Below are 12,234 nucleotides of genomic sequence, written 5' to 3'. Positions count from 1 at the left end.
TGGGAGATTCTAGAGGCCAAAATAAGACGAAAATCAAGAATATCAATTTGTTGATGAAGGCTTCGTTAAACAGTTATTAACGTTTAAAGATCCGACCGTACTGAATTTTTTTCTCGAAAATACGCAAGATTTCGGGGGTATGTCTATTCACTAAAAATGATTGTAATTGACCCCCGCAACCGAAAATAATTTTTTCAGAATTAATTAAAAATTTTTTTTTTCGTCGAAAAATTTAGGCACCCCCTGTCGATTTTTCTTACAAATTCGTTTTTGATTTTTAATAAATTTGTTTGACACCCTATAGAAAAGTTGTGTAATACTTTTTTGTAGGTACCCATGAGCTCTACTTCAGAAAAAAGTTTCATTGAAATATATTCACAATTGTAGGAGTTATGGCTGTTTGAAAATTGGACCACTTTTATGGGGTTTTTCTTATTTTTCGGAGTCAAGGATCAACTTTTCGAATATTTTTGCGATTTGTGCATATTCTCCATCAAAATACGCGTAGTTTGCTTTTTTAAACATTAAAATCGTCCAATCCGTTCGGAAGTTATAACGTTTTAAAGATACGCATGAAATTTCAGGGGAGTAGTCATACCATATGGTCAGACATTGCATTTTCGGTAAGGAATTTTTTTCTCGAAAGTGCGTAGGATTTCGTGGTTATGTCTATTCACCAAACTTGATTGCAATTGACCCCCGCAACCAAAAATAATTTTTCCAGAACGATTTGAAATTTTTTAATTTAATTTCTTAATAACTTTTTAACCAAATCTCAGTCGAGAAATTGATATTCTTGATTTTCATTTTATTTTGGCCTCTAAAATCTTCCATTAAAATTTTTCCCAGAAGTGGCCGAACACCCTGTATAATATATCGAATCTAGTCTCTTAACAAACAAAAGGATATAACGTTTTTGGCTAATCTCTTTTTAGCCCTCTTCCATAGACCGATTCTAATTCATTGTTTTGTTTCTTATCGTGTGTATAATCATCGTTTCCAACCTGAACTAAAAAATGACAATTTTAAACATTGTCCTTTATGGTTAATATATAACCTGAAAAAGCAATTAAAATTATTTTTACAAGAGAGCAATTGCCGACCACCCATTTGTCGATGTCATATTCACACGCGTGTCCAATAATAGTCAAGTTTGGTTTTGTTTTTGTCCAATAACATATAAACGAAATATTTAATAATAGTCGAGTAGCAAGAACGTAACTAGCCCCTTGAGTGAATTTTATATTTCTGATAAACATTTTTCTCTCTATCATGTACTTAATACAATTATTTCTTTAAATTGCGTTCATACAGCAATAGTTTCATCATTTCTCGATTCTACTAGATACACAACCTTTCACAAATTTTCTAAACAAATTCCTAAATAGCTTCTTCGAAAATAGTTAGTCTTTTACACTCTTCATACAGTGAAGTAATCACATTAGATTAATACTATTAACAATACACATACATTTAAAAAAATACTAAAGAGAGCTAAAAAGAGGTCATCAGCCTAGAATGTTATATTCTTTTGACTGCTCGAAAACTAAATTTGATTAGTATGTAATACATACTTTACAAATCGTTTGGAAAATAAGGAATTTTGAAATCCTATAAAAATAATTAATGCCTCAATTTTAAAATGTTTAATTTTTTGTCTAGTAGAGCTATTTAATTGTCTACATAAGCTCCGAAACGCTGATTTTTTTTATCATTATACAGATATCTTTTACGAAATGATAAAATTTCAAAATTCGGTATTCTCCACACGATTTAGAGCTTTTAATTATATTACGAAGTGTGTCTTTGCTATTCTGAAGAATAAAACAAAATTAAAAATATATATTTTTATAGTTTCGAGGAACAAATCATTGTACTATGATTTCATTATGTATGTTTAAGCTTGGAGATTTCAAGATCAACTTAATTTTCGTAAATAGAATGCCTGTAACAGTCATTCCAGTTTAACAAAATTAAATTCTCTAAATCTTCGTCTCTAAAGCTCCTTGAAGTCATAAAATAATATATCTTTACTCGATTATTTAGAATAGCAGAGATATTTCAGATGAACAAAGCTGATGACCCTCCACGTCTACGTATTATATCATCCATTGACGGTGATCGAGGATTTAGGGAACGGTATTACCATCGATAAATCCCGGCCAAATAACTGCGCCTTTTATCTCGAAAGAAATTGGTTCGCCGGTGGGGGTCGTATTATTTGAAAGTTCTTACATAATAGCATCGAAAGCCATCGTTGCAACGGAGACGTTGAAAATCGGATTCTACAACTTTCCGTTCGAATTCCAATCGGTAAAGGGATTGCGTTACAATTAGGAACAGTACAAGGTTACGATTTAGCTTTGAACGCGGCAATTCTAATGTTCATCCCTGTTCCCTGTATTTGTTCAAAGAACTCCGTCGCAATTGGAGCAGCGAACAATTAAACCGAGTCCTTTGTGAACAGTACCTCCGGAGGCAGTTCGTATTGATCAAGATGTCGCTTGTCGAATTAAAGTAAAGATCAAAAAAGGGATCTTCGGAGTCTGGAAACGATGGTCGGATCGAGTGTCGAGATAAAATCGCAATCGAGCGACGGTTAAACAGTTGCAGACCCTTTCTTCGGGGCTAAAAATAATTCTAGCATCGAAATACAGTGATTCCCGCTTTCGAGAAACAAAATCAGGTTTTGCCATTTCAGGTTCGACCATTTAATTTAAAAAAAAAAATAATTATTTTAAACGTAGTAAGAGTGATCCCAAACAGAGTTGTTACAAATTTTTTTTTATGAAACAAGCAAAATGGCAAAGCTGATTTTGTAAATAAAGAGTATGTAACTATCAAGCAAAAGCTACATACTCTTTATTTACAAAATCAGCTTTGCCATTTTGCTCGTAGATATTTTTAATGAACCATTTAATTTAAAAAAAAGTGAAGAAGAAAATATGATTATTTGAAACGTAGTAAGAGCGACCCCAAACAGAGTTGTTACAAAATTTTATTTATGAAACAAGGCTATTGCATGTAAAAAATTTTATGTAATTATTATGTAATAGTTGCATCTCTTTGTAAATGAATCGTATCGTTTTGCTTGTTTTCGTGGAAATTATTCTTGTCTTTACACACATGTGATATGACAGTGAAACGAGTAATGTTGATAGGAATAAAAATGACCTTTAAAATATTTGTTGCTGTGCCAACAATAACAAAGTGCAAATTGGTCCATGAATCAAAATGGGTTTGACATGTCTGTTAAAAATAAATCTCTCTTGCCTGCGGTCGGCGTACGCGCGTGATGGTGAATTGCTCTTGCTGAGTAAGCATAAAGAGCGGAACAGAAAAGGGAGAAGCTTGAACCGAGATAGAAATTGGATCTTAAAAGTGGGAATAACTGTATTTGCATATTTCTCGATTGGAGATCTCATCATTAACACGTTGACTGTTGCGACGACAGAGTCGAGCAAATTTTTATTCGAATAATACAAAATAAATAAAAATAAAATTTGACAATTATTTACAAAGAGGTATACATCAACGATTAATTTATCTATCACAAAATGTCGATTAACTCATTGTACGAAAAAATGAAAAATATGGATGGCCTATCGGAATAAATTATACAAAATTTAATCTTCGTGTCTGAACGAAAACACCACGTAACTTCTGTTTGAAATATTTTTTGCTATAAGAAATAATTACAATCAAATTTTATTCCAGTGCTATAAGTATTTCTATAATTCGAGTAACACGACAGTCAACGCGTTATATCGTAATGAATAAAAGTTAACTTACCAGGAACGTAGCAAGTTCTGATGCAGGGGTATGGGTGCAAAGATGGAATCGAATCTCGTTGTACGTAGACGGAAATAAAGGGTCGCATCGAAGTGCCCCGGTTTTTCCAAGGGGTCAGGAAGCGGCTTCCGGAGAAAGGAATTCCCCTTCTAGGCTGCCAAAATAATTTCGTCCCGGCGAGCCTGCCAGATTGCTAGCTCATTCTTCCTGCTAATTGCTAACAATTAACTCGGGAACGCGGGACCGGCTTTCCCGTAAACGGCCTGTGTACAGTACGCGTTAATAATGCGTGGCTAATTGGGATGCGGGGGCTGGCCGTTCTCCTCATCGTTGACTCTGCCTATTCTGCCCGTTGGCTAACTGGGAATCGGTGTACTTCATCCGACTGTTGGCCCGCACTCTAATTATCCGTCTCTCTTTTATTACCGGTTAAAAAACCCGGTTGCAAAACGGAATTCCGTCGCGTCGAAAGGAAGTCGAAAGGATTTTTCAGACGGGATTCATTTTATCCAAAATATCTCAGAAGAAATTGCAACATACATTCGCCCATGTGTATTGCATATACGTTTGTGTATTACAAATTTGGCCAAAACTGCTTACAAAAAGAACCGTGTCTAGATACCCATACCGAGAAACTTAAAAAGAGCTTAAATATGTAATTGTTTTTAATAAAAATTTCGATCACGGGCAGAAAGATGTCTTTCGACAAGATAATGTTGAATTCAGGATCGTGGTTCTGTCGAACCGTTTAAATTTTTCCGAACACTCGAATCCAAGGCAAATATTTAAACGTTCCATTCCGCGTTTGTCTGGTTAAAAATAAAAAAAGAATAGGATTAAGCGTCGTTTAAATGATGCGCAAATGCTCGATAAAGGCAACGCGAGATCGTAACCGCGATAATTTTGTTTGTTTTCGGGGTACTGAATAGAGGTAGGTGGGCCTCGCGCGCAGTGGTATGTGTCAATAAACGAGCTGGCAAGGTATCAAGTAGTACGAGTCAATGATATTTACCCGGTAGTCGATAAAAAGCGCAAACGGTTTTTTTCGTGCGAATAATTCCCGGTTTTGTATCGGTTGATAATGTTACACTGTGCTATAAACATTATTTCGCAATGCGGTTCAAAGTATTTGCGTTAATATATATTTTTTAAATACATTTTATTTCGTTCCTATCTCGTGTTCTATTAATTTGTTCTGTCGCCAAAAGTAGACGAGTTACATTTAGGTTACTTTACAAACAAAAAATTAAAGAAAATTATTGTGAGCGATGTAGAATTAACCCTTAAGTGGACTCTCAATCTTGAATTAGTTGTTGTAAATTCATAAAGTCATTTTTCTCTTCCACTTACCATGCAACAGATTCTTTAAAATGCCAATTGTTGTATAGTGTAATAAATTTAGAAATATATGAAGATATTAAAAATTTTGAAAACTAAAGTAGGTGAGATTATTTTACGACTAATGTCAAGCACAGGGTATACAATGCTTTTTTATTTTAAACAGTCACTACAAATTATTTTTTAACGTTCTTTGCATACATTTTTATTACATTTTTGACAAATTTGAAAGACACATCTCTTTATTAAACACAGATAACTTGAATGTCTTATCTGTTTTTCTGTTGATGGATCAGGAATAGCACTTATAGTACGCTTTACTGTTTCACTTAAGGGTTAAACTATGCTTCGACGAAGATTATTTAATTTTGAGAGCAACAAACTCAAAGAAACGTGTCATTTTAAACTCCAAATGTTTCTCTTTAGAATATAAACCAAACGTTGGAGAATGTATTAATTTTAAAATACGGAAAAAATAGCTGCAAAATTTTTAGCCACGCAACGATTATCGTTGACCAACATCGCTTGATTCTCGTTCGCCAGTTTATTGGGCCACTGTCAGACCCGAACTTTCGCGGTGTGAAAAAGAACAGGTAAAAAACGTTCTGTCTAGCGGAGTCTCGATCGTTCGCGCGTGTAAAGCTTCTTCTGTTGAGGCACGCGAATATTTCGTACGATAAAGCGTTCGTTCGGCGAACTTCCGGCACGGACTTAGTTTCGGTACGAAAGTCAGATACGCTTGTTATGCGATGTATAAATGACGAAATCGAGCGTTTCGATCGGGAACGCCGGCCACTCGTATCGGGCGGTGCCGTGTCCAACGAATGGCAGATATCGATTGCGCTTTGACATTTATATTAAAACATGTTCGAGCGACTCACGGCGAATGAGAAACGAGGGACTGGCAGGTTTTGGCAGAAATCCATTCCGATCGGCTTGTGAACAAGTTTACTCGAAAAACTCGAAATTTATGACGCGCAGATTCGGATCCCTTTTTGCGGAAAACTCCAATCCGTTCTTTCGGTAGTTTCTGTAAATCTTTGAGGGCCATTGTTATTTACAACTTGCTCCCTATTTTCTCTGCGTCCCTACGTACTTCTTCTCACGTGAAATTTTTTGTGAATTTTTTATTTTCTAACAAGAAGGCATCGTAATTTTTAATGCTCGGTTAACGAAAATAATTTGGTCCTTTTCAGTAGCAACGTCACGATTCGTAAGATTCTTTGTTTAAGTGGGAATATACAGAATGTTGGACCACCTGTGTTGATTGAGGCTTTGTTAAAAAGTTATTAAGAAATTAAATTAAAAAATTTCAAATCATTATGGAAAAATTATTTTTAGTTGTGAGGGTCAATTACAATCATTTTTGGTGAATACACATACCCCCGAAATCCTACGCACTTACGAGGAAAAAATTCTTTACCGAAAATACAATGTCTGGCCATACATTGATTGATTCCCCTGAAATTCGACAAAATTGAAAAGTTTCAAATCGTTCTAAAAAAATTATTTTCGATTGTGGGAGTCAATTACAATCATTTTTTATGAATAGACATACCACCGAAATCCTACACACTTTCGAGAAGAAAATTCTTTACCGAAACTATATTGTCTGACCAAAAATTATTCTACTGAAATTTCATGCGTATGTCTAAAACATCATTACTACCTGAACGAATGGGGCGATTTTAATGATTCAAAGTTCCAACAATGCGTTGTATCCAAAAAATACATTGGATTTTTAACGAAGTTTCAATCAACGCATTACAATTTTTCCCAGGGGTGGCCAAACACCCTGTATATTTTTGTCGCTACAATAGCAACGATAAAATTACTATAATCATCCTGAACCGCTCGTTAAACCATATCATATTAAACGAAAAATTGTTTGCAAGATTATTTTCGATATAACTGACGTTGAAAATTCATCAAAAACTCGCTCTAATAAGACTTGTCCCGCGCATCTGACCACAACTCGTTGTTTCTACTTGCGTCGAGTGCCCGTGAGCATACATAACAACGCTTTATTTGTTTCAACTGGTTCTAACTAGTCAGACGAGGCACCGTGTAATATCCCCGTCGAAAAGTAAATTTGAAAAATGTTGCCTAAGCTGTAAAATTTCTGCTTGCCGTGAAAGTTAAACACGCGAGAAACAATGTACAGGTTCCTTTTTTTTTTAACCGTGCTTCGTCGAAAGTCAAGAGTTCTCGTAGTAAATTTTTCTCTTCTAACGATCCTCCGAAACATGGTTCGTTTATCAGCGATTTTTACACGTTTTACAAAAACTGGTAAAGTTCTGCGTTCAATTTAATAATGTTTGTAAATTTTTCGGCTTTAATAGAAGTTAGGTTAAAGCAGCTTCGTAAGATTTAGATTTAACTCTCGCGTTGTGCAAATCACACTAATGTGTATAGATAACTTTCACACGGTACTACAGTGAACGCAAATGCAACTGGCCGCTGAGGGTCTTCGAGAGATCCACACTCTTCCGGTCAGTGGTTCCCAAACTTTCGTGTTTTCGAAACGTTTATAAGTAATAAGAATTTATATTAATAATATCTACGAAATTCCTAATTTCTCTTTTTGCGAAGATCATGGTCAATACGACAGATATGTGCGTAATCTTCTTACGAATATTTTTTATTTTCATATGATTATGATTCTACAAGTTTAGAAATAAATTATCTTCGCTAATTGTATCTTTTACTTGAAATCGATGGGAATTTTATACGTACATAAATGTTTTGATACAACGATTAATTAAAGCTGTTTTCTTTGCTTGTTCGTTAACTTAGTATTGGGTCTAGGATGATTTAAGAGTGAAAAGGGTTCGATATTCCCGTAATGATTTTTTCTTTTCTGCCCAATGATAAAAAATAAATTATATAGAATAGAATAAATTTATTTGAAAAAATCGCTGAAGGTGCCATGAACAGAGAAAGTTTGGGAACCTCTGAGTTAGGTAGTTTGCCGCTCTATGTATCTCGTCCTTATCTCTGTCCCTCAGATATGGAGGCACATAGCCATACCGTAAGAGGTAGTTTGTGACGTTATTCGCAGTTGGGAAGTGGCCTTGAGCGGTCAATTCAATTCACGTCCACTGTGGTATCGTCGTTTGCCATTGAAAGGGTTAAAGAAGTATACTTGCATCTCGAAACTATCAAAATCCCAAAGGCGACGCGTGCAGAATACCCCACGACGAGTGTTAGAACCGAATAAAAGGCTATTCTACGTGGATAAAGTAAATTTAAAACGATAAATGTTTCAATGCCTAAACAAAATAATAACCTATTAACCCTCGAACACGAAGTCTTATAGAACAATGAGTTCTATAAGTTTTTTGTTCAGATTCTTAAGTTACAATTATATTTTTATATTTTGAATCAATTTTTTCTGCAATTATTTCAACGATCTTCCTCAAGAAATACTTTCTTTGCAAGAACATTTTCTCGGAAAATTGTAAATACAAAAGAAGCAACCCACATAACTTTCACTGTTGGGCCCCAAGTCTAACGAATGTCAACTATTTAAACAAGTCGACCATTCGAATAGCGTTCGAATAATATTCGAATATCCGAAACACACGAATTCGAATTTTATTCGACGAGACCCCCTAAAGCCCCAACTTTGAACCTCCACATGACCCTGTACCTTAAAGAATGCCAAAAAGAATCTATCGCAAAAGAGCCCCGTGCAAAAAAAAAGTATCCCAATAAAAGCCCACGAAGTAGCTGTAGAAGAAGGCTGAGGCAGGTGTGTTGTGCCGGTGTGGTAACAGGTGAAAGCCTGGAGCATCCTCTGCCACCGGAGAATTGTACGATCAGGGAAGAGAGTCGGACAATGGTCAGGGTGAGCTGCGCGGAGAGCAAGTCCGTCAACCAGCCCATTGCCACCTATGTGCTGCAAGTCTACGACGCGGAGACCAGGCGTCTTCTAGGGTCGACGATTAGCATGACGCCTAGCATGCTCGAGATCACGGATCTGCCCGCGGAGAGGAGTTACTCCGGGCTGCTGCTCTCCCTGAGGATCATAACGGAGCACGCGATGAGCGACGCCATCGAACTTCACAGCCCGCACTTTGTTCAGGAGGGTAAGACACAGGAGCATCAACGATACCCAGGTAGGGGCCAGCTAGTGTTCGATTTCGAGTCCAGCGTGCGCAAATCGCGATTCGGTACCCCGATTCACCCACAAACAAACCCACCCCCCAAAATCCAACGTCCACGACTCGCGATAAACACGATCCCAGAGACCATTCCCAGAATCGAGCGAGACGTGGCTAACCATTTTCAGTTCCCGCGTTTGTCGCGCGCCATCAATCTTGCGTGTCATCCTATTTAAACTGATACGGAATCGTGATCTCCTATATCGTCGTATTTACACGCAGTTTTTTTCGGGATTACATAACGGTCGAAACACTCTCGACGTGCGCGGTTTGCGTCGAGTCTGATTCGAGGACGTTTCGTATATTGGTGAATGAATGTACGAGTTAGGGAGTTCGAGGAACTTTGAGGCTTGCCGGAAATTAGAAATTAGAGTCTTTGTTCGGTCAGGAGCAAATCGAAGGAATTAAAATTTTAATTTAGTTCGAACGTTTTCGATTCGAGAGTCATCTTCAACGAGAAAAAATTTGTAATATGAAGAATTGTATAATACGGGAAATTAAGGATAAATTGGAAGCTAATCTATTGTAAGAATGAGAGTAAAAAAGTATTGGTGTAAATGATGGTACAAGATGAAATGGGGGAGGGTGAAGTTTTTAAAAATTCTGATTCTATAAGATATAACAAAAATAAACGTGTGTCTAAGAAACGTGAATAAAAATATTATAAACCTTGAGAAAACCAATCTTCGATAATTCGCGTTTTTAACAATAAGTTTTCTTTTTTTTCATCAGTATTTACACCAACATTCTTTATTGCTTATTCTCAAAGTAGATAGTTTAGTTTTCAATATATTTTTACTTCTTCGTATTAGATTTTGTTAGACTGAACACGACTCGAAATTGAATCGAAACGTTCGAAGTAAATATATATTTAAAATTGTAATCATAATAAACTACGCAGAATGAAATGCTTAACAGTTTAGTATCTACATGTTCTTGCAAAGACTATCGATGAATTATGTAGCATTGCTTTGAAACACATGCGCGATTCAATTTTTAGTTATTCCACGCTGATAAATATTAATATTCGTCGAATTCATAAAATTAGAATTTGTTTTATATACCATCTTGCCCTTGCAACAATATATCTATAAGTGATCATTTTTTTAAAAATAAAGTAGGCGTTACAGGGACAAAAGATTCTAAAAATCTAAATCTAACAATAAGATCTAATCAAAGATCTAAACGTAGAATTTATTTTTGTATCGTATTATACGAACCAGAATTATTCCTCTATTTTGGACGAACGGATTCTGCCAAGGGTAGTTTACACAAAGAATATTCGATCCACTGGATCGATATTATGTAAATCAACGCCCGATCTTGAATCAGCGCACGGTATCAGAGTGTCAAATTATGCTGTCAAACGTGCACCGTTGCCTAATCCGGAATTCACGATGACCGAACATAATCTAGACTTAATCCAGGATCATGTAGAGATCAATTGGCTTCCCACTTTAATCATTAAATCATTGGATCATCCCGGTAAATCCGACTGAAAACCTGATCCAAAATTAACGTTCGCCTCTGCTGAAATTAACCAGACCCGATTCGGAGCATCGTAAACACGGAATCGACATATGTATGTCGTCAAATCGTTGGACCTCGTCGTCAAAGCTGACTCGGGATTCTCCGATATACTGCAATCTAAAACTAATCTGGTACCAACTAGCCAGTTGAATAGAATTCAATTTTACCGCTAAACCATCGGATCACCTTATCGGATCTATCTATCAACATATCCGGAACACACAATCCACGCTCAATCTACCAGCTGATCATCGATTTCAATATTGGATCATTCTCTGCCTTTGAGGCTGGCCTATAAGCTGAATTTTATCGAACAAGAAACCTAACCATTCGTTGACGCACCCAGTTCTGTTACGTTCTCGCGAATATCTTTTTTTTTAAATGTTATTAGGCAACGTCAAGTTGGCAACTAGACGGAATGATCCTTGTTTAGAATACCCACTTAACACATTGCCAATGTCACGTTTTACGGTTAGAAATATATATATAAAATTGAAAAATTAATTTTCGAAGAATTTAATTACAGAATCTCGATTAATTTTCGTACGATTCTTACATTTAAATAAAAGCAGTCATTTAACGATAATAAAATTGCAATGAAACATTGTTGAATATTTTTCTATTCATTAGCACCTTGTAATTTGATGTTCCAAGAAAGTCTAGGATGAATACTATTTTAAAATTTGCAATCCCCATGTTCTATGAACCCTTTGACGTACAGCAACATGTCTGACTCGCCATAAGTTTCTACTGTGAAGTTTCACGATCGTGAGGCTTCTGATTCGTCATAAAGTCTTGTATATTAAAATCAACACAGTTTCACATTCACGATATATAGATAAAACAAATCTATTCTTTCTCGTGGCTATCCCTTGTACGAACAAATTTAAACAAAATTAAATAGTATAGGTTTGAGAAATTATTTGAAATTAAATCGTACGTCAAGAGCGTACTATTTAAATAAAACTATGTTTCTTTGTATAGTTTGCAAAAAGCGTGCAGTTGGCAAAATGTTAAGGTTATTTCGAAAAGGGGTACGTGGAATAGAAAAATTAAACCCCCCAACCGCCATTGGAATACGCTGAAAAGGTTTTGGCAACAAAAACTTGGAACGCTTCGTAATAGATACACCCTTTTGTTAGAAATTGTAGACAACGTCGAAGGGATCAGCAAGACCAGGATTCCCAGCCATCCCTCGGGGGCTGAATGTCGTACCAACCTACAGAGAATCGTACGCAAAAGCATTAATGGAAACAGGGAAGAGAATTATTCGGTAGACCCCGATACATCGAGGGGTCGACCGTCTAAAAACATTTACCTCGGTGCTCGAATCGGCTCGTTTCGAGTACGTTTAATTTAATCCTAGAGATTAAACGATCAGCCTCCCCCTCCCCTTCGTTCGACATCG

The 12,234-nt window shown here is 36.2% G+C and overlaps 1 protein-coding gene across 4 annotated transcripts in view; it reads left to right on the top strand.

The window, feature by feature from the left end:
- Window positions 1-12,234, top strand: part of LOC143349707 (nephrin) — a 565,063-nt gene that overhangs the window by 534,733 nt on the left and 18,096 nt on the right. For 2 of the 4 annotated variants that reach the window (XM_076781155.1, XM_076781154.1), the window contains one exon: window positions 8,910-9,251. The exons of 1 other annotated variant lie outside the window; for it this stretch is intronic. In XM_076781155.1, the coding sequence (XP_076637270.1) occupies window positions 8,910-9,251 (342 nt within the window). The remainder of the gene's footprint in view (window positions 1-8,909; window positions 9,252-12,234) is intronic. One more of the 4 variants, XM_076781156.1, reaches the window with a different exon arrangement.

The sequence above is a fragment of the Colletes latitarsis genome, chromosome 14 (genome assembly GCF_051014445.1).
Source record: "Colletes latitarsis isolate SP2378_abdomen chromosome 14, iyColLati1, whole genome shotgun sequence".
Taxonomy (NCBI): Eukaryota; Metazoa; Arthropoda; class Insecta; order Hymenoptera; family Colletidae; genus Colletes; species Colletes latitarsis.
Note: the sequence above shows the minus strand (reverse complement) of the source record. Positions and strands in the feature narration are given on the sequence as shown.